The 21024-nt window shown below is 41.3% G+C and overlaps 1 protein-coding gene across 8 annotated transcripts in view; it reads left to right on the top strand.

The window, feature by feature from the left end:
- Nucleotides 1-21024, top strand: part of LOC122540917 (A-kinase anchor protein 13-like) — a 411711-nt gene that overhangs the window by 354670 nt on the left and 36017 nt on the right. For 7 of the 8 annotated variants that reach the window (XM_043677213.1, XM_043677212.1, XM_043677210.1 and 4 more), the window contains 9 exons: nt 4906-4973; nt 8087-8153; nt 8966-9095; nt 14242-14354; nt 15360-15536; nt 16256-16506; nt 18853-18978; nt 19084-19201; nt 20030-20278. In XM_043677213.1, the coding sequence (XP_043533148.1) occupies nt 4906-4973; nt 8087-8153; nt 8966-9095; nt 14242-14354; nt 15360-15536; nt 16256-16506; nt 18853-18978; nt 19084-19201; nt 20030-20278 (1299 nt within the window). The remainder of the gene's footprint in view (nt 1-4905; nt 4974-8086; nt 8154-8965; nt 9096-14241; nt 14355-15359; nt 15537-16255; nt 16507-18852; nt 18979-19083; nt 19202-20029; nt 20279-21024) is intronic. The other variant, XM_043677208.1, reaches the window with a different exon arrangement.

Raw genomic sequence — 21024 nt, 5'->3', positions numbered from 1 at the left:
ACTAAATAACGTTTTCAGTTCCAAAAGGTTCCTCTTATAAGTTCCCTGGACTTGCAGCGGTTTATGGGGTGAACTTTCTCTGTATGTTATGAATGAATTGCATCAAAAGTACCCATTCACTATAACATTCTGATAACATTCTCAAAACTCAAAATTACAACTTCAACTTAAACCGAGGGAAAAAAGCAGCATCTGAATTGGTGTGATGTTTTGCTTCCTCAGCCACTCTCAATCTGAAAATATATAGGAAGCTCTCAACACTTATTGTCCTGAATACAAACTGCACACCATTCGTAAAGGTGATATTAATGGAAAATATTAACAGATTTCATGTCCTTTATTTGGTGAAAAGACTTGATTTCTTCGTCTCATAAGGGAAGCAGATTATCACTGAATCACAGAATTGTTAAGGTGCCCAGAATGACTGTACCAACCCTCCGACTCAGTGCCATTCGCCTGCCTTCTCCTCCTGGTCCCTTACGCTGTAGCTTTGCAATTGCTCTTCAATCGAATGCATGGAACTGCAGAAAGTACAAAGCAACCGAATGTTCCAATGTCAGAAGTGGGTGAATGCAGCTCCTGGGACTAAGCTGTAAGAGGCAAGGAAAAGAACTCAAGTTTGATCCCTGGTCTGACCTGAGCTGACTGATCTTGACTAGTGTGAGCCTGAGCAGCATTGCGTTTTGGTCTCTATGCCTCTAAAGCAGGGAAATGCAGTCTTTGTAGCTGTTTTTGATCACTATCTATTTCCCCTGTTGGAACGTGGACACGTGGACTGCAGATTTTCAATGTGATTCAACATAATTGTGATTCACTTGCCCTGTTTATTACTGCTAGATGTTGTATTTATAGACTGTATTTGACATGGTAAAATTTTCCAAGGTAAATGAAATTTGTATTCAAAGTTATAATAGGGAGATATTAAGGCAAATGACCAAATATTTGAGCAAAGCTGGAGCTCCTAAGGAATACCTTAAAGGAAGAAAGGGAGGTATAGAGACGGAGAGATTTAGGGAGGGAGTTCCTGAGATTAAGCAGCTGAAAGCACAGCTACTATTGGGTAAAGCAATTCAAATTCCAGATGTACAAGAAGACCGAATTCTGAAGTTCCTTTATCTCCGAGGGTTGTGGGACTAGAAAGGATTAGAGAGAGGGGGAGAGATGAGAAAGAGGATGAGAAATTTAAAATCAAGGCATGCTTTATAGGTAAAATGCCTGTTGTTAATCATGATCTGATGTAAGAAATGTAGCAGATCTACTTTCTGAAGCCAGAGATTTCTGTTATTTGGATTCTGATAACATTTGTAAGTACCTGAGCTTTACTGCTGACATTTGATATTGTATGAACTTCATTTTTGGATTACTGCACAGTACTTATTTCTAGTATTCTAGATATTAACTAACTGAATTTCTTGATGAAATTATAACCTGAAAATCACTCTCATGTATCCATCATCTGCCATACGCTCAAGCATTTGGGACTGATTTTCCCAAATATAATTTAATCATTTCTCAGCTCATTCTTAACACTGGCACTCAAATAATGTCAAACAGAAAATCTAGACAAGCAATTGCTGAGAGCTAAAATGTTAACTGTATTTCTTAGATGCACATGTTCTATCTGACTGCTGCATATCTTGTTTTGTTTCAGATTTCCAACACCCAGAGTATTTTACTTTTTAAACAGTTCAGAAGTTGTGAGAAAAGCAATTGGTTGAATATTTTTCTCAATCAACAGACTATTATGTTAGTGAAATTACCAAAAAAAGGCTGTTAAAACAATTAACACAAGCAACCTAAACAGAATTGATTGTGACTCTAGAAGATAAAGGATTTGGTGTTACGTAGAGTTAAGGTTTCTGAAAATGGGATAGACTTAATGGGACAGCAATTTTTTTTTGTTAGCTCTTATCAACTCTTGAGGGGTTGCCCACGAGTAAAGGTCACTGATGTGATTTGTTCCAGTCAGGAGTACTGCCTCATTCCTTTTAGTTCAACACCATTAAAGTCTAAGACAATCATGGACTTTACCCGTCTATAAACAGCATCACTCTCCATCCCAACATATACCATTTCTTAAAAGAATGCAAGGTTCAAACTTAAGTTGATTAACTGAAATTGAACGTTAACACTGACATTAAACAGTTTGTAGTTGACAATTGTAACTATGTGAGCAAGAAGGAAGTGTGTTTGGGTTGGCAGTTGTGCTGCAATTGACAGTCATTGTAACTGTTTTGTACTCATAATGTGAAATCCATTTCTGTGTGTTCCCAGTGAACAAGGCTTCATTCCAAGTAAGATCAGTTTTGCATAAGGTTGGTTTGATGAACTGACACTATGCACAATAAGAAAATTCATACATTTTGAACATTACTACAGTGACTACATTGGGATCTGGAGCACTTTTGTGATATTTTGAAGCAATAATTCTTTTGCTGATTCCTCAACGTCATATTAAAATAATGTGAAAATTTTGAGGTTTCTGAAAATCCTCAGTTTCTCCTAGTTGGTGATCTCCATCTGCAGTCCTCACTTTCTCCAGAAAATTTCAGGTGCCCAATTTGAACTTGAAGTCCAGGTGAGAACACCGCAACAATATCTGTTTGTGCTTTTGGGGGAGCTAAAGGTCATAGGATAGGATAGTCACCAATGTTGGAAAAGGTAAAACCAAAAATAGGGTAAATCAAAAAATTGTAGTTAGTTTGGAGATTGTTGTAGGAAGAGAAAACTGAAGGAGCGCACGTGTTCTGAAAAAGGTAAAAATGTGAGTGTTTGCGTCTGAACAGAATTGTTTTGATTACATCACCGTGAGGAAGTGGGTGGTGAAGGTGAGTGTTGGACAATGTTGTTACAATTAGAGGATGAAATTCAATGGCATTTTAGTTATTTGATATGCATCCAACGAAATCAAATTTCAGTCCAGTTTTGAATGTGAGAAAAGAAGTTTCTCCAAATTGAAAGGGAACATTGTGACTTTATTTTCTTTCCTAATCAGTTTTTCAATTGAGCTTTCCTTTATTAAAGATTAACATGTTATGCATCTCAAAATATTGTAAATGTGAAAGGGGAGTAAGTTCCTGCCCCATGTTCCCAACAGCCCTGGAGCTGGTTTACTTTGGCTGGTTGTATGAAAACTACCTGAAAAATGATTCGTATTAAGGAAACTTAAATAAAGGCAATGGTAATTACGTGGACATTCACCTGTCTGATATATTTTAGTGTTGTAAGGGGGTAGAGAGGGTAGATCTTAGCTAAAGGCTGATCTCTTTGGGACATGCACTTGACCAAGAGATTAGTAAACTGTAATCAATAGACAACAGGTCCCTGACCAGTCTCTGTGCTGAACCTGTCTGTGCTTTACCCTCTTCTTCCTGTACCCCACCATTCGTAGCCATATATTCAGCTCCCCAGGACCTACTTTGGAACTCCTATGTAAACCCTTCTCTCTCCACTTGCTACTCCCTCAGTATCTGCTTCTTCAGCCAAACCTATTTGTCACCCCTTCATATTCAACTTGCCCAAAAGTTCTTGGACCGGTTTTGCTGCATGAGTGACGAGTTATGTTTAAGTGCAAGTTGAAGAATTTTCTTAAAGAAGTACTGTATTCCAAAAAATAGAATTCCCAAATAGTAATACCTCTTTGCCAACGTGACTCGGCCCAAACTTACCAATGATAGATCTGGTCCTCTGCTCAAGGATCTGATTGAAGTATGGCTTGCATTTTTCTTCTTTAAACATCTATTCATCACCTGCTTCATAGTTGTGGTGGTTTCATATTTGCAGTGTTGGAATTACCCGCTGCCTCTTTTTATCCGAGTATCTGTCACTATCCCTCAACTTACCTGTCTCTTTTTCTGGAATTCTCGATCTTGTCATCACCAAGTCATACAGCATGGAAACAGACCCTTCAGTCCAATCAGTCCATGCCAACTGTAATCCCAAACATAACTAGTTCCACCTGCCTGCTCCTGGCCTATATCACTCGAAACCTCTCCTATTCATGTATCTGTCCAAATATCTTTTAAACATTGTAATTGTACCCACATCCATCACTTTCTCTGGAAGTTCATTCCGCATGCCAACCACCCTCTGTGTAAAACATTTACCTCTCATGTCCTTTTTAAATCTCTTTCCTCTCACCTTAAAAATGGGCTCCCTCATCTTGAAGTCTTCCATCCTAGGCAAATGACAACTACCATAAATTCTATTTATACCTCTCATTATTTTGGAAACTTCAATCAGGTCACCTCTCAACCTCCTATGCTCCAGTGAAAAAGTCCAAGTTTAAAGAATAATTAACATCACAGTAGGCAGGCCGAGCGAACAGTGTGACCCTGGGACATGATTCAGAGAACGTTTGAGGCTTAGTCCAAGCTCATTAATGGTCTAAGCCCAAATGTGTGTCCATTCACCAAGAAATGCCTTGGGTTTGTTTGCAGGAACTGTCAGGAAAGTCAAACTCCAATGTTTTAAAAAACAAAAGAACTGTCAATGGTGTAAGTCAGAAACAAAAACAATTATTCGATGTCTCTCTCCCTCTGTGTGTTCTTCTTGCTGCTGCTAAATTCTTCTGCCCTTGTGGACCTCCAACTCTCTCACCCCATCTTGGCTTCTCTACGTTCACTATTCAGGCTTATTGAGTCTGGTTACGTTCCTATGATCTACCTTGGGACATGCTCCTGCATTGAATTTATTACACAAATGAAATCTGTTGTAGTCATCGTAATTGCATCTCACTACATCCTGTTCTCTGAAATCTGACAAAATTAAGTGCCAAAAAAACTGCTCCCCTTTTTGGGTAACAGATTTTTTTTAAAAATCTGTTGTGGTTTACTTGCAGCTTCCTGTAGCTGAACCTGGATCAAGTCTTATCTCTAACAACTGAACATTTTTATATCTCTTCAGGTTGTAATGCTCAAGTTCACAAGGGTTGCAGGGATAGTCTGCCCTCCTGTAACAAGATTAAACAGAAGGTATTTATTCTCCTAATTTCTGTTTGTGGTACAAGAAGCATTTTTAGCGCACTCTTGTTCCTGGTGAGCTTTTATTGTTGCTCTCAGTGACCGATGTTGCTGTGAGGAACTGGAATACTCGGCTCCGCTCATCTCATCTCAGGAACCTAATGTCAGCATCATGCACTTCCAGGTCATTGTTAAAGTTCAATGTGGAGTAAGGCTCCAATCTGTCAATTTAATAAAGTGATGGTTTCCTTACCAGTGAGTCCAAACTTTTGAATACCAGACCCACACCATGGATTTGAGCACATGTTCCAGCTTGATACTTCAGTGTAGTACTGTACAATGTGCTAACTGGATGAGATATGAAACAAATGTTCCTGTGGCACTATTGGAAGAAGGAAAGGGGAGTTCTCCTGTTGTAAACTAAAAACAGAAAGCAGTGGAGAAACTCATCAGGTCTGGCAGGTAGAGACAAAGAGAGTTAACGTTTGGAGTGGTACATGACTCTGCTTTGGAACTGATGAACCATAGATGCTACCAAACTTTGTTTTCTATCCAGGTTTAGCTACATTTGAGGTTGTAAAACCTGAGGGCATTACTGACCACAGCCTTGAGACTGAGCCCTAACTTCAGGAAGGGACTTTGCAGAGATATAGATGGAGTACAAAAATCAAAACCGTAAACCTACAATGGCTAGGTCTAACAAGGAGAGATTCAAAGCAGTATAAATCCAATCTAGGACTGATGTCAGGAAAGTCTTCATGCTATGAAGTTTGAATTCAGAAAAACGGATGTCTTACTACTGATAGAGAAGGCCTGGGTGAGGCCATTCCTGGATTATTGCCAAACACTTTTCTCTCCCTAACTCAGAGAGCAAATACTTGTCATACAAGGAGTGCAGTAGCAATTTATTAGGCTGACACCCTAGTTAGCAGGACTGTTCTAAGAGGAGAGATTTGTTTGACTGGGCCTGTGTCCCTGAGAGTTTAGATGGAAAGAGAGAATCCAATTCAAACTGTAATAATCTGTAAAAAGCGCATGGGGAATCACTGGCTAATCAGCTTGTGAAGCTCATTGAGCATGAACGCCCTTGGTAACATGTGAGGGTCCCTCTTGTGGTACACTTGTAGTGCCTCTACCCCGGACTGGAAGGCCGGGGGTTTGTGTCCCATCTGCTGCAGGGTTGTGTGATAGCACCTCTGAACAGGTTGATTAGTAAAATAGGTTGGTTACAGGCAATGGCCCTGCCCAGCTGGAACTCATCACCTAAGTCCTTGAAGAGGGCTGTTGTGGTGAGGTCATAGTGTCCCTACCTCTGGGCCAGGAGATCTGGATTCACATTCCACCTCCTCCAGAGTAACAACCCTGAACAAGTTGATTCAATAGTGTCTATAAAGCAGACATCGGCCAGTGGTGGGCTTTGCATGTAAATTTCTAATTGGCGACATGAATGATTTACTGGTGCAGTTAATGGTTTAAAATAAAAAGCCATGGTGATCTGGGAAAGCGTGTGATAACATTTCCGATGCCCTTTGAAAAAAAGGCAGACCAGGAATGGTTGTACTGAACCATCTTCCCTGACTGGGACTAACCAGGAATAATGGCTCTGTTTTGGTGTTTAACAATAAATCGTGTTCCTTTCCAATCAGGTTTCCTGGGTTATTGCAGAAAGGTGTAAAATTCTACACACAGGGAGGCTGATTTCCCTCATTGAGGAGTCTAGAACCCGAGGGCATTGTCTCAGGAAACAAGATGAACAATTTAGAATTGACATGAGGAAAGATTGCTTCACTCAGAGGATAGTGAACCTGTGAAATGCTCTGCAGAAGACTGGAGGCCAAATCACTGAAGATATTTATAGAGTTGTACAACACAGAAACAGACGCTTCAGCCCAACTCGTCCACACTGACCAGGTTTCCTAAACTGAGCTAGTCCCATTTGCCTGCATTTGTACATTATCCCTCTAAACCTTTCCTATCCATGTACTTGTCCACATGTCTTTTAAATGTTGTAATTGTAGCTATAGCTGACACTTCCTCTGACAGCTTGTTCCAATATGCACCCCCCGCCCCTGTGAAAAAAGTTACCCCCCAGATCCTTTTTAAATATTTCCCCTCTCACCTTAAACCTATGTTCTGTAATTTTGGACCCCTCCTACCCTGGGATAAAACATCGACAATTCACCTTATCTATGCACCTCATGATTTTAATCATTTTACGGTCGCCCCTCAGCCTCCTACTCTCCAGGGAATAAAGGTCCCAGCCTGTCCAGCCTCTCCTTATAACTCAAACCTCCCAGTCTCAGTAAGAAAGAGATTGATGATTTTTTGGATTTTAAATGCATCCAGGAGGATGGGTGAAAGCAGGAATATGCACTGAGATAGAACTGTGGTTCCCAACCTTTTCAGTATCAAGGCATGTTTCAATGAGACAAACAATTCCATTGCGTGCCCATTTTTCTTCAGCTGAATTGATTGCTCATGTTACATTTACTTGCATTTACTATGTTAGCCTTACTAGAAAGGTTCACAAAATTGTGCTTACAACAACTTATCCACTTCTTCTACGACTTAGATCCATGGCTTAATTATTTAACAATTCTAAAAATATTCAACTTAGAATCTTTGCTAATGTGGGAGTGTATTCAGGCAGGCAGACCAAATTATATGCCATGCTCGCACAGTATCAGACATATACACAAGACAGTGATATCTCCTGACAATTTCACAGCATACTTCTTACTTTGAAAACATAAAAGATAGAGCATCAGCCATGATTGCATTTAGTGGTGGAGCAAGATCAAAGGGCCAACTGACCTGTTCCTAGTTTCAATGTAAGAATAATCCAAATATGAAATTAACTTCTGGTTGGAATATTTGAGACAAATATTCTACCATAATGATTGTATGTCACAAAAGAAGTTTGGAGGTCCATCTTGATCTATAAATATCTTTTGAACTGTGCCACCATTGGAACTGTTTGCTGCCTCAATTCTTCCAATAAGGCACCTATGTTGGGAAGTGTTCAAGCATGCCAGGAGAAGTTGTAAGGAGAGACTTTAGCAGTGTGTATAATTTTCAGTGCTGTACCCATCGTGTTGATTTGTATCAAATCCTTTCTATTTCAGCAACAGAAAGCCCCTCAGGCCCAAGATTCTTCAACATTACCCACTGCCGTCAATATGCGAAATAAAAGTAAGCAGCGTTTGATCTGTATTTAGAGTTCATTGAATGTAATGCCTTGGGCATGTTCATATATTTGATCCAGTTAATGGGATGCAGGTTTTACACAGCATTGTCACTGCAATGTCACCATTTTGAAAAATGTGTCAATTTTCATACTCACTCCACTTATGGAATAAACCCAATTGTGTTATAGTTATAGATGTTAACCTTCTAGACACGGACTGTGTTTGGAGTGAGCATTTTGAGCTGTGCCGTGCTATGGTGAAGCACTGTGGGGTACAGTTCTGCCAATGTGGTAACAGTCTGAAGTGGTGAATAGGATGTTGGGTGATGGCCGGTATTTTTAACTCTTTATTATCCGTCAGTGTTATTTGATTCTCTGGTTCTTTATCGGGCTCCATGAGGTGGCTTCCCAAGAGCTTGCCCACAGAGTGGCCCTGACATTACTATCCAAGCTATGTGTTGTATTTCTCACTAGCTGCAGTGCCCTGCTGCAGTATTGTGAATCCCAGCATTTGCAAAGAGCTGTTCATTGCATCATTCTTAGAGATACCTCCTATTTCAGAAACCAACATGGGTTAGTATCAGCAAATCCCGATATCTCAGATGTGATTCATGGGTTATCTGCTCCATAATAAGCTACCTCATATTTTTTCTTATCTATGCCATGAATTACAGGTGCTGTGGAATGATGACTTATAAAACTTTTCACTGTACTTTTTGTAACAATACAGGTGACAATAAATTGCTATTCTGTTATGAGTGAGATAGCATTTAGGAGTTTCATATTTATTTGCTGTGCCTGTGCTTCATTTATTTAGCTTTCCAACCCAAAGAACGCCCAAGGTCAGCAATAATTCTTCAAGATGACAACGTATTGAGCGCTCCTAACAGGAAAATGCCCCTCTACCGATCACTCTCCAAGAGTATGTCAATAGCCAATATTGCAGGGTAAGTCGGGTTATTTGTACAGTGTATGGAAGTGCTGAATGATTTGTGTGAAAGATCTCTTTTTAAATGAACTGGAAATAGTGAACACTTGTTCTTCCCCGAGTTAGTAAAATGTCCAAAAGGGACAGTGGACACTGCAGGCATTGATGAATGAACATACATATGAAGTGGGCCATTCAGTCCCTTCAGTCTACTCTGCCATTCAATAAGATCAGGCTGATCTGATTGTTACCTCAAATTTGCTGTCCTGCCTACCCCTCATAACCTTCTGTCCCTTGCTTAACGAGAATCTCGTCTACTTTGCCGTGGAAATATTCAAGGACTCTGCTCCTTTTCCTGAGACTCGAGACTCTTTGAAAGGTTTTCCTCATCTGTTTTGAATGGACAATCCCTTATTTTTAAACAGTGACCCCCTAGGTTTTCCCCACAAGAAGAAACATATTCTCCACATTTGTCTTCAGATTCCTTCAGGATGTTATGTGTTTCAATAAAGGCACTTCTAAACTCCAGCAGATACAGTCCTAATCTATCCAAACCTTTTCCTTATGAGACAACCCCTCCCCATTCCAGGTGTTGGTCCAGTAAATCTCTTTATTGCCTCCAATGTAGTTATATCCCTTCTCAAGCAAGATATAGGGTATAGTACTCCAGATACAGTCTCACCATTCCCTTTATAACTAATGTCTCCCTCCTTTCATATTAATTTCTCCTTTTGTTGAGTGCTGACATTCTGTGAGCTTTTCTAATTACTTGCTGTATTTTCATACTAACATCATGTGACTCATGCACAAAGATTACCCAGACCCTCTGTATCACAAAATTGCAATCTCTCGACATTTAACACGACTTTTCTATTCTTATACCAAAATGGACAATTTTCCTCTTTCCCATATTGTACTCCATTTGACACATCTTAGCCCACTCACTTAACCTCGCTATATCATTTTATTCTGAAGAAGGGTGACCGGACTTGAAATGCTACCTCTGCTTTCACAGATGCTGCCAGACTTGCTGAGTGCATCTAGCAATTTCTATTTCTGTTCTTGTACTCGATTTCCAGCATCTGCAGTTCTTTGTTTCACATCTTTTTGTAACCTCATTATATCCTCTTCTTAACTTGCTTTCCTACCCATCTGTGTCATCAGCAAGTTTAGCAAGCATACCTTTGAACTCTTCATCTGAGTCATTTATATAAATTGTAAGCACTTGAGCTTCCAGGACCATTTGTTACATCTTGCCAACCCAACAAAGACCCATTTGTGCTTATTTTCTGCTTCCTGTTAGTCAGCTAGTATCTGTCCAGCTAATATCTAGCCAATATAGTTACTCCCTATCCCATGAGTTTTAATTTTCAGCACTTTATCAAATGCCGTCTGGAAAGCTAAGTACTAGCTCCCAGTATCCACACATTACCTCCTCAAAGAACTCCAATTGATTGATCAAACATGATTTCCCTTTCACAAAACCATGTTGACTCGACATGGTTACCTTGAACTTAGCTGTTTGTCTCCTCAGATGAGTGTTTAAAAAAACAACTATTGTGTTGTGAAGGCAAAGGTATTGAGGGCATTCTGCTTTGTTTCCTGTCCAGTGCTTATCCTTTAGTTAATACCACCAAACAAAACTGATCATTATCACATTACTGCTGTGATTTTGGCTTTCTCTGCAAAATTGGCTGCTGCATTTCTTTTATTACAGCTGTAATTAGACTCCAAAAGTACTTCGTAGGTAGGATCATGCTGCAGAGTTTTTCTGAGGTTGTGCAAGCTGCAACATATTTGTAACTTATCTTTTTCATCCCAATCCCAAATGGCTGGGCCCTTATTCTGAACCACAGACGTACAGTTCCAGACTGTCAAACCAGGGGAAATATTATTTCAAATTCCACCCTCTCACCTTAGGAGGGTGTAGGTTCAGGGTGAGAGGGGAAGTAGATTAAAGGGACCTAAAGGGCAACTTATTCACACAGAGGATGGTGCGTGTATATAATGAGCTGCCAGAGGAAGTGGTGGAGGTTAATACGATTACAACATTTAAAAGGCATTTGGATGGGGTATAAATAGGAGGGTTTAGAGCGATATGGACCAAATGCTGGCAAATGGAATTAGATTTATATAGGATATCTGGTCGGCATGGACGAGTTGGACCAAAGGGTTTGTTTCCATGCTGTATATCTCTATGACTCTATGACCCTGTCTCTCAGAATGTTGTGCATTTCAGTGCGATTTTATTTTGTTCTGAATGTCAAAGAGTTTAGACCTATTCCAGTCAGTCTTTCTTTATCAATCTTCCCAGGAATCAGGAATCTCTGTTGACCCATCTTTAAGCTGAGAATATATTTCCAGCAGTGAGAAGACCAATATTACGCAGTGAGCAGCCTGATGAATCCTTCCAGAAGTTCTGTTTTTGTATCATCAGCCACCTAAAGCAACCCTAACAAACCAAGCTACTGAAAAATTCACATGTACAGCTTGTTTCCCTGATAATGCACATTTACGATGTACTGCTTTTGCCTTCCCATAAACTGATACCTCCTCATCTCAAAAATTATGTGTGCAGCTTTAGTCCTGATGGTGGAATTGTCAACAAGTTGGAACATTCACATTGTTGTCCTTTTATGAAATCTGTTGCTTATACTATCTCATCTGCTGTGTCGCGATCAGAGTTACTTACTGTAGTTCTGAAGACATGGGTTTGAATCCCACCATGGCAGATTGTACAGTTTGAATTGAATAAAAATCTGAAACTGAAAGCCAATTTAATGATGCCTATGCAACCACTTTCAATGTTTGTTAATGCCCATCTCATTCACTTATGCCCTTAGGGAAGCAAATCTATCATTCTTACCTGCTGTGGCCTCCATGTAACTCCAGACTTACAGCAGCATGGTTGTCTCTTAACGATCCTCTGAATGGCTTCACAAGCCTTATAGTCTAAGGGCAGTTAGGGATGGGCAATAATTGCTGACCCAACCAGTGATAGCCACATCCCATGAATGGGTATGATAAATAGACAATCTCTTTCCTGGGGTGGGTGAGTCCAGACCTAGAGGGCATGGGTTTAGGGTGAGAGGGGAAAGATATAAAAGAGACCTAAGGGACAACCTTTTCACACAGAGGGTGGTGCATGTATGGAATGGGCCGCCAGAGGAAGTGGTGGAGGCTGGTACAATTGCAACACTTAATAGGCATCTGTATAAGTATATGAATAGAAAGAGTTTGGGGGATATGGGCCACGTGCTGGCAGGTGGGATTAGATGGAGTTGGGATATCTGGTCAGCATAGACGAGTTGGACCAAAGGGTCTGTTTCCATGCTGTACATCTCTATGACTCGATGAATGAATTTTCTTTTAAGTCAGCACATCATCTGGTATTCACTAGGCTGGAAGAAGAAACCTAAATAAGCCAATGATTACTGGTGCGCAGATTAACCACAAATAAAGTGAAAGGTGAGAATACCCCGACATAGAAACTTGGGGGGCAACAGCATCCACCCGTTACATTATTATTGGTTTATAGTGGAACGGAGCAGAGTGGAAGTGCTGTCATTCATGGAGCAGGTGGAAGCCTTAACACTCACATCCTTGTGGCCTCATTGTTCTTGATATGGGAGTTTCTCGTCCCAATGCATCATTGCTTCACCAGTCTACTGCAGAAAGGAACTTAGACAATGATAAAGCCAGAACTCCAGCATTTTGTACCTTAAAGTTGAAAAGACTTTTTTCTTTGAAAGGAGGCATCTCCTGTTACCGCTAGAGTGAGATAATTATATCATGTGGTAGTGTTTGTATCCTTGCATTATGATTCCAAAATGAAAACGCGTTCCCTTTGTTTGTTTGCTCACTGTTCTGTCCAGACTGGGGGGTAGTTTTACAGATATCAGTAATCCTGTAATTCCATTAAAGCATATAGAGGTAACAGAGAGGGTGCCAATTGGTTTGCAAGGATGAAACCAGAAATGAGTGGAAGTACATTATCGGGAAACAATGGCCACTGGGCCTCATGGATAACCGAAGACTGAGGGGTGATCTGCTTGACATTTTTAAGTTTATTATGCAAAAGGGAGAGTTCCTTCTTGTGGGGAGGAGCATCTTGAGGCCAACAATGTCAGACAGTTAGTAAGAAATTCAAAAAGGAATTCCAAAGAAACTACTTTCACCAAAGAATGCTGAGAACGGGGAATTTGCAACCACTGTGAGTATCAGTGTATTTGAGGGGAAGCGAGGTAAGCAAATGAAAAGGAAGGGAATAGATGGTTTGGATGATCTACTGAGAGGAGGAAAAATAGGAAGAAACTTGGTGTATTTGGGCCGAATAGCCTGATTCTATGCTGTGTTTCTATGTAGGCCAATGTAAGCCTCTCCCAAGTGCCTAGTTTTTGGATGTATGTCTAGATAAAGCTCCTGAGGGGAGAACAGGTCTTAACACACATTTAAACACAGATATTTTTATGCAAATGTCATAGAACAGCAGTCAACAGTAGGACACCACTGATGTAGATCCCACCCAGCCTAAAGGTGATGAGGCCAGTTTTAATGCTTCAGTTGATGGTTTTGTTGATATTAATTAATCAGGTGTAATGAGATATTCTGGTCTGCGTATTTGAGTATTGTAGGCAGTGCTTACAGCTGTAAACTTAACAGAATCGTAGAACCCTGCAATATGGAAGCAGGACGAAGCTCCTTGGATGCTGCCTGAACTGCTGTGCTCTTCCAGCACCACTAATCCAGAATCTGGTTTCCAGCATCTGCAGTCATTGTTTTTACCTCATTCAGTCCATTGAGTCCACACTGATCCTCCAAAGAGCATCCCATCCAGACCCACTAACCTATCCCTGTAACCCTGCATTTCCCATGGCTAGTCCACCTAGTCTTCACATCCCTGGACACTATGGGACAATTTAGCATGGCCAATTCACCCTGACCTGCACATCTTTGGACTGTAGGAGAAAACCAGAGCACCCGGAAGAAACTCACGCAGACATGGAGAGAATGTGCAAACTCCACAGTCACCCGAGGCTGGAATCAAACCTGGTTCCACACCCAGAAAACCATTGTTTTCAAGAAACTGTTTATTTTGATATGTTAATGCAATTGCAGTTCAGTTTATTTCCTACCTCATGGTGTTTATTTGTTGTCCTGTGCAGACCTGCGATCGATGAAACCTCCCTTGCATCTTGGCGGGTTTTGTCACAGTCGACAGATTCTTTAAACCACATCAAACAAGTGACCGAGTCAATGGAGTCACTGACTGATGAAGGTAAGAGTAGTGTTTAGTGCACGGCTCCTTTACTCTATTTTAAAATTCTAATTTGAGTGTCTTCAAAACACACCGAATGAAATACCAATGAATCAGTAAGTAAGCAAAACACACAGTTCCCCTTTATAGAACATTAGAAGGTGAAAATATAGGCGGCACACAAAATAGCAACAGCACCTTTGTAAAGGGTAGAGAACTGCTGAATCTCAGTGTGTGTGTGTGAATTCCTTGAAACGTGTTGTGCAAATGACGGCTCAAAGCCTGCACACACTGTTCCTCTGCCTGCTGTTATAATGAAGGTGATGAACCCATCTCATACTCTGCTCAGATACAAATGTTCATTCCGGAGGCTGAGGAGATCAGTAGCCTGAGTTGGGTCATTGATATCTGACATCACAAAGCATAAAACTCAAATTGTTCAGATCAGAGTCTAGCTCAAAATATCTTCACTGAGCTAATACATCATCACCAAGATGAGATTCTGTTACTCAGCTTGTTGGATCACAGTCTTCCAAGATCTGAGTTGATTAGAATATCTCATCAGTGAAGGAGGTAACCTAATCATATCACACTCTTGCAGGTACAGTTGCGTGAACAAACACACACTCACATGTGTGCACACACACAACACACTCTGTTGGGCTCCATCGAATTTACTACCAGTCTTCTTTATAGTGAAACTGTACCTTTCTTATTGTGGTTGACACTCCACTGTATTAGCAGCAGCAAGTTGGTGTTTTGAAAGTTATTTACATTGGGCATAAAATTATGCTTAATCTTAAGGTACATTTAAAGAAAGGGAAAAATGCAGCATTTATTTGGAGACTTGTGATGTCTCCAGTTTGTGAGAAGGGACCATGATATAGCCTCATGATTTTTGACACTTGAATTTTATCAGAGGCCACCAAAAGCAGATGTATTAATTGGGAATGTTGCTGTCCATGTGCACGTGTGTGTGGTAATGTGATGTTACAGTAGGTGCTGAACATCGATGTTTATTGTCAGACTCTGCATGTGTACTGCACGCTCCCACAGGTACAGATGTCATGGACGGGCAGCTGATGGGAGAGTTCGAGTCCGATGCTAAAGAACTGGAAGCAGACTCCTGGAGCCTAGTAGTGGACAACGACTTTGTGTGTCAGCAGAAGAAGGATGTGATTAAACGGCAGGATGTTATCTATGGTAAGATTTGACACTTATTCCTGTCTTAAATGGAATGATTGTACGTTTGAAGACTTTATTGGAGCAGGAAAGGCCCTGAATTCAAATTAGTCTTGTTCTTTTTTTATATATAAATGAACATCACCAATCAACATCCTCACTGCTTCCTTCGATCTATTCCCCAGGCATGCAAATGAGTGTCCCTTGAAACCATTAATGTTGTCTGTTACAATGACCTATCCAAAGGTCTCTTACCTCTCAGTTGCAAAAGTTTCCTCCTTGCCCTTCTCATTTTATATTGAGGAATCTCCAGGAAGGGTACAAGGCCCAGCAAACAGGAAAACACTTGAGGTTAGAGAGGCTAACGTAAACTGAGAGGTATTTTGGAAGAGAACCAGGTTTGGGAAATCTAAGGGAGAAATTTTACTGTTGGGGGCTTGAGCAGAAGGCCAGTGTGTTTAAAAATAAGTCTTGACGCAGTGAGAATGAAGGCTGGGCAAAGTGTTAGACAACACAATAGAAAAACGTTCAAAAGAAGTAGTGATCATTAAAAACTAAGTCCATGGAGTTTACAGCAGGGAAAGAGAAACTGGAGCAAGGATGAGAAATAGAAACTTTATACAAAAAGTCTTGATAATTTGTAAATATCATAGGGTGTGCAGAACAGTGTTGGCAAACTGGTATTGGTGCAGAACCCTGTGTATACTTGGCATCTGACTGGTTGATGTTTGCTTCTTCAGAGTTAATGCAGACGGAAATGCACCACCTCCGAACTCTGAAGATCATGTCTGAAATCTACAGCAAAGGGATGACAAAGGAGCTGCAGTTTGAAACCTCGACAGTGGAACGTATCTTTCCCTGCCTGGAAGATCTGATAGACATCCACACACAATTCCTCTATCGGATTCTAGAGAAGAGGAAAGAGTCCTTGGTGGCAAACAGTGAGCGGAACTTCTTCATTAGAAAGATCGGAGACATTCTGGTGAATCAGGTAAAAAGGATTCACTGAGCCAACGTGTTCGTTTAATTGTTCTTTTTAAATTGAAAGTTGGGGATTAGGTATCCAGACTGTAACACACAGGGACGAGTATGTGTTCAGGGTTACAGGAATAGAGCTGGGAAATGGGACTGACCGGATCTCTCCTCAGAGAGGACTGGACCGGGCAATGTGGCTTTCTGTTGATCTAATTTTACTCTGGGATGTGCAACCCTCAGGCGACCTGATTTTTTGTTTGAAATTTGTGAGGCTGCAGCCTTGATCTGGACTGTCCCTAACATTGCTGCTGTTGGCTTAGTGCTGAATGAATCCTCAATGAGAACACCATCTGTCTCGCAAGGATGCTTTTCCCATCAAGATGTTTGAGACCCAGGCTAACCATTGAAAAATAAGAATTTAAGAAATAAGAACACGGTAAACCATTCTACTCCTCAAGTCTGCTCCACCATTCTCTACCATCACAGCTGAGCTCCTGTCTCAACTCTGTTTTCCTGCCCACTCCCCATATCCCTCCAAAATCAAATATCTATTGTTTTCAGTTTTAAATATACACAATTATAGAGCATACCCAGTCCTCTCTTGGACAGTTCCAAATGTTCTCAAATCTCTGCATAAAGAAATGTCCACTTCTCTCTATGCTGACTGTTGTATCCCCCATAGACATTCAGAAGTTTCATTGCTTCCAAGGTTTGTTTGAAGCTTTCAAGGTGGCAGTCAACAGATTCATTTTTATTCAGAAAGGCAAACAAGTGAAGCAAAATTCACAAGAGGCAATGGCCTAGTGGTATTTTTGTTGGACTGTTCATCCAGAGGCCCATGCAATGGTCTGGAGACTTGGGTTCAAATCCTGCCTAATCAGATGGTGGAATTTGAATTCAATAAACAAAATCTGGAATTAAGAATCTACTGGTGACCATGAAACCATTGTCAGGAAAATCCCATCTGGTTCACTCATGTCCCTGATGGAAGGAAACTGCCATCCTTACCTGGCCTGACCTACACATAATTCCAGACCCACAGCAATGCCATTATCTTTTAACTGCCCTCTGGGAAAATAAAGCATGGGCAATAAATGCTGGCCTAGCCAGCGGCGCCCTCATTCTGTGAACAAATGTTTGAAAGAAATTGAATGGGTCAACAGTGAATAGTGGAATACACTGAAGAGGTTAAATGGCCTCCTGCTGTTTTTGAGTTGAATCATTCTCTTAACCAATTATGTGTTTTAATAATGCTTTTTCCTGCTGCACTCCCCCAATTGTTTTGTCTCCTGAAAATGTTGCTTCATGCTTGGGTGCAGCTTATTGTCCCCCACTACTTTTGGCTTGCCTTGGCAATCTTTGAGTGAAGCCAGGCGATGGATGTAGATTGAAAAGGTTTGGGGGCTTCTCCCTGGAGAGAAAAAGCCGAGGAGGAGATCCGGTGGCGGATTTCAGAATCATGATCAGACTAGATGGTGGAGTAGATAGAGAAAAGTCGTTCCACTTGTGAAAGGAGGGAGAATGATCCGCAAAAGAGGGTGAAATGAAGAGAACCTTTTTTACTCAGTGAGCAGTCAGGGTATGGAATGCCCTGTCTGAAAATGTGGTGGAGCAGGTACAATTGAGCCATTCTGGAGGACACAAAATGATTATTTGAATAGAAATAATGTGCATGGATACAGGAGGAAAGCACGAAATGTTTTCACCAGGAGATGGTGGGAATCTAGAGTGCATTGCTTGGGAGGGCAGTGGAAATCATAGAATCCCTGCAGTGTGGAAGCTGGCCATTCAGTCCATCGTGTCCATACTGACCTTCTGAAGAGCATCCCACTCAGATCCACCCTATCCCTGTAACCCCACATTTACCATGGCTAACCCACCTGACCTGTACATCCCTGATACTTTGGGACAATTTACCATTGCCAATCCACCTTACCTGCATATCTTTGGACTGTGGGAGGAACCAGAGCACCCAGAGGCAACCCACACAAACACGGGGAAAATATACAAACTCCACACACACAGTCGTCCAAGACTAGAATCGAATTTGTGTTGCCCTTGCAATCTTCCAAAAGAATTTGGATGAGCACTTGAAATGTCTTTCAAGGGTATGGGCCAAGTGCTGGAAAGTGGTATAAGTATACATGGGTCAGCACAGACTGGATGGGTAGAAGGACTTCTTCTGAGCTATGAGTCGATGAACAAGAGTAAACTACAATGCTTGTAGGAGAGCTGGTACAGGTATGATGGGCTGGATGCTGCCTTCAGCACCGTCACAATTCTGTGATACTTTTAAGACTTCACCTGCAATGATTTGCGCTTCACTGTCTCCCGTGTGTAATGCCATGTTTGTGTTTGGCAGTTCTCTGGACCGAGTGCTGAGCGCATGAAGAAGACGTATGGGAAGTTCTGTGGGCAGCACAACGACGCCGTGAATTTTTGCAAAGAGCTCTTGGCAAGAGAGAAAAAGTTCCAGGCCTTTGTCCGGGTGCGTCGTCACAGTCACTCCGCTCATTGCCAACTGTAAAGCTGAAGAATTTGAAACCTGGGAAAACTCAATCTATGCCTAAATTGTTTTATTCTGTGTTTGCAGAAAAAAATGAGTAGTTCCATAGTTCGCAGATTAGGAATCCAGGAGTGTATATTACTGGTTACTCAAAGGATTACCAAGTATCCCGTGATTGTCCAGCGGATAATTCAGCATACCAAAGGTAATGGCGTATCTGTGACATGCCTTTAGTTCCCTCCTTGCAAAGGCTGTGAACTCATTCTAATTGTCTACACTGTCGTTTCCCAGTAGGAGGTCACCACTGGCACAGGAATAGGTGTCGTTTATTAAGCCTGTCACTCCTCTTCTGCTATTCAGGGCCTCCTGTGACACAGTGGTAATGTCCCCACCTCTTGACTAGGAGGTCTGGGTTCAATTCCCATCTGCTCCAGAGGTGTGCTATAACACCTTTGAACAGGTTGATTAGAAAATCTTATTTTTCTATTAGAGGCTCTTGTGGCGTGGTGGTAGTGTCTCCATCTCTGAGTCAGGAGGCTTGGGTTTACGTCCTACTTGCTGCAGAATTATGTTCAGAAGTCTGAACAGGTTGATGTGAAAATAAATCTTGTTCTGCTATTTGCCATTTTGGATTCAGGAAAGACCTATCAACCCTGTTTCCTGCTTTTTGATCAATAGCAGTGGCAACCTCCCACTCCCACCAAGTTATTGCCTGTCAATGCTCACCGTGTGAGCACACATGCAATCCATCCAGCCACTGAACCCCAATTCAGCATGTGTCACTTTATTGAAGTCAAACCTGAAAATGTGTAACAGTGAGAGTATAGAACATGTTCACATAGAGGGGTTAAAGTGAATAGTATTGATCCACTTAATGGTAGATCAGCATTTGGGGGTGGAGGTGAGAGAGAGTAATAATGGAAGAGTTAAATGAGGAAAGATGGGGGGAAGGATCAGGTGGAACATGAATACTAGCATGCACTTGGGAGTTAGTCTGAATCGAGGTCATTATCCTTTTCCCTGATCTTCACAGAAAATGATGACGATCACGCTGATCTCACAAAAGCACTTGCCATGATAAAAGAGGTGATCGCAGCAGTTGATAACAAAGTAAGTGAATTTGAAAAGAAAACCAGACTGCAGGAGATCCACAGCAGAACAGAGACCAAGGCCATCATGAGGATGAAGAGCGGCCAGATGTTTGCAAAGGAAGACTTGATCCGGAGAAAGCTGGTACACGATGGCCCTGTTACATTAAAGACTTCAGCAGGAAGACTAAAAGGTATAGCCTCTACACTTTATGAAGTGCACGGCACTCTTCAAAGGGATGTTGGTCGGACTGTGCTAGAGGCCATTCTCTGTAGCAATGAGGGCCATAATTGGTAACACTGCATCTAACATTTCTCCTCCAAATGCCAACCAGCAAGTGAGGGAATAAATGAGGAGTGGATTGCATCTTTGTTCTACAAATTGCTAGAATATATCTATATACTATCTATAGACAGCTCCCTGTCTCCATAATTCTTATTTGCTTCTGTCATAGCCATTTCCAGGCCCATCTTTGCCTATGGATATTAAAGTTTTGAGTTTGATGTTTATGTTTGAAACCTAATCCACCCCAGTCCTTTATGCAGCCAAGATCTATGTAGTTCCTGTCTGAAATGTGTTCTTTTCCTACGTTTTCTTCCTTCTTTCATGGTATGAAGATGTCAAGATCAGTGTGCATTGCCCATCCTGAACTGCCCTTGAACTGAGTGGTTTGCTTGACCATTTAAGAGAATGGTTTGAAGCCAACCACATTGCTGTCATATGTAGTCCTGACCAAGTCAGGACAGCAGATTTCCTTCATGAAAGACCTTTCGTGAACTATGCCCGTTATCGGTTCTGTACTTTTTTGATGGAAGAAAAGTTGCCAGCCATTTCCATTTTTGCCAGTACCATGTATTAGGAAACAGCGTAGTTTTCATGAATTGAATTGCAGGTGTGTCCTTCCACATGTTCATAGTTCCAGAAAACAATTGCCAGTCA

The sequence above is a fragment of the Chiloscyllium plagiosum genome, chromosome 36 (assembly GCF_004010195.1).
Source record: "Chiloscyllium plagiosum isolate BGI_BamShark_2017 chromosome 36, ASM401019v2, whole genome shotgun sequence".
Taxonomy (NCBI): Eukaryota; Metazoa; Chordata; class Chondrichthyes; order Orectolobiformes; family Hemiscylliidae; genus Chiloscyllium; species Chiloscyllium plagiosum.
The sequence above is the reverse complement of the archived record's forward strand: the minus strand, read 5'-3'. Positions and strand labels throughout refer to the sequence as shown.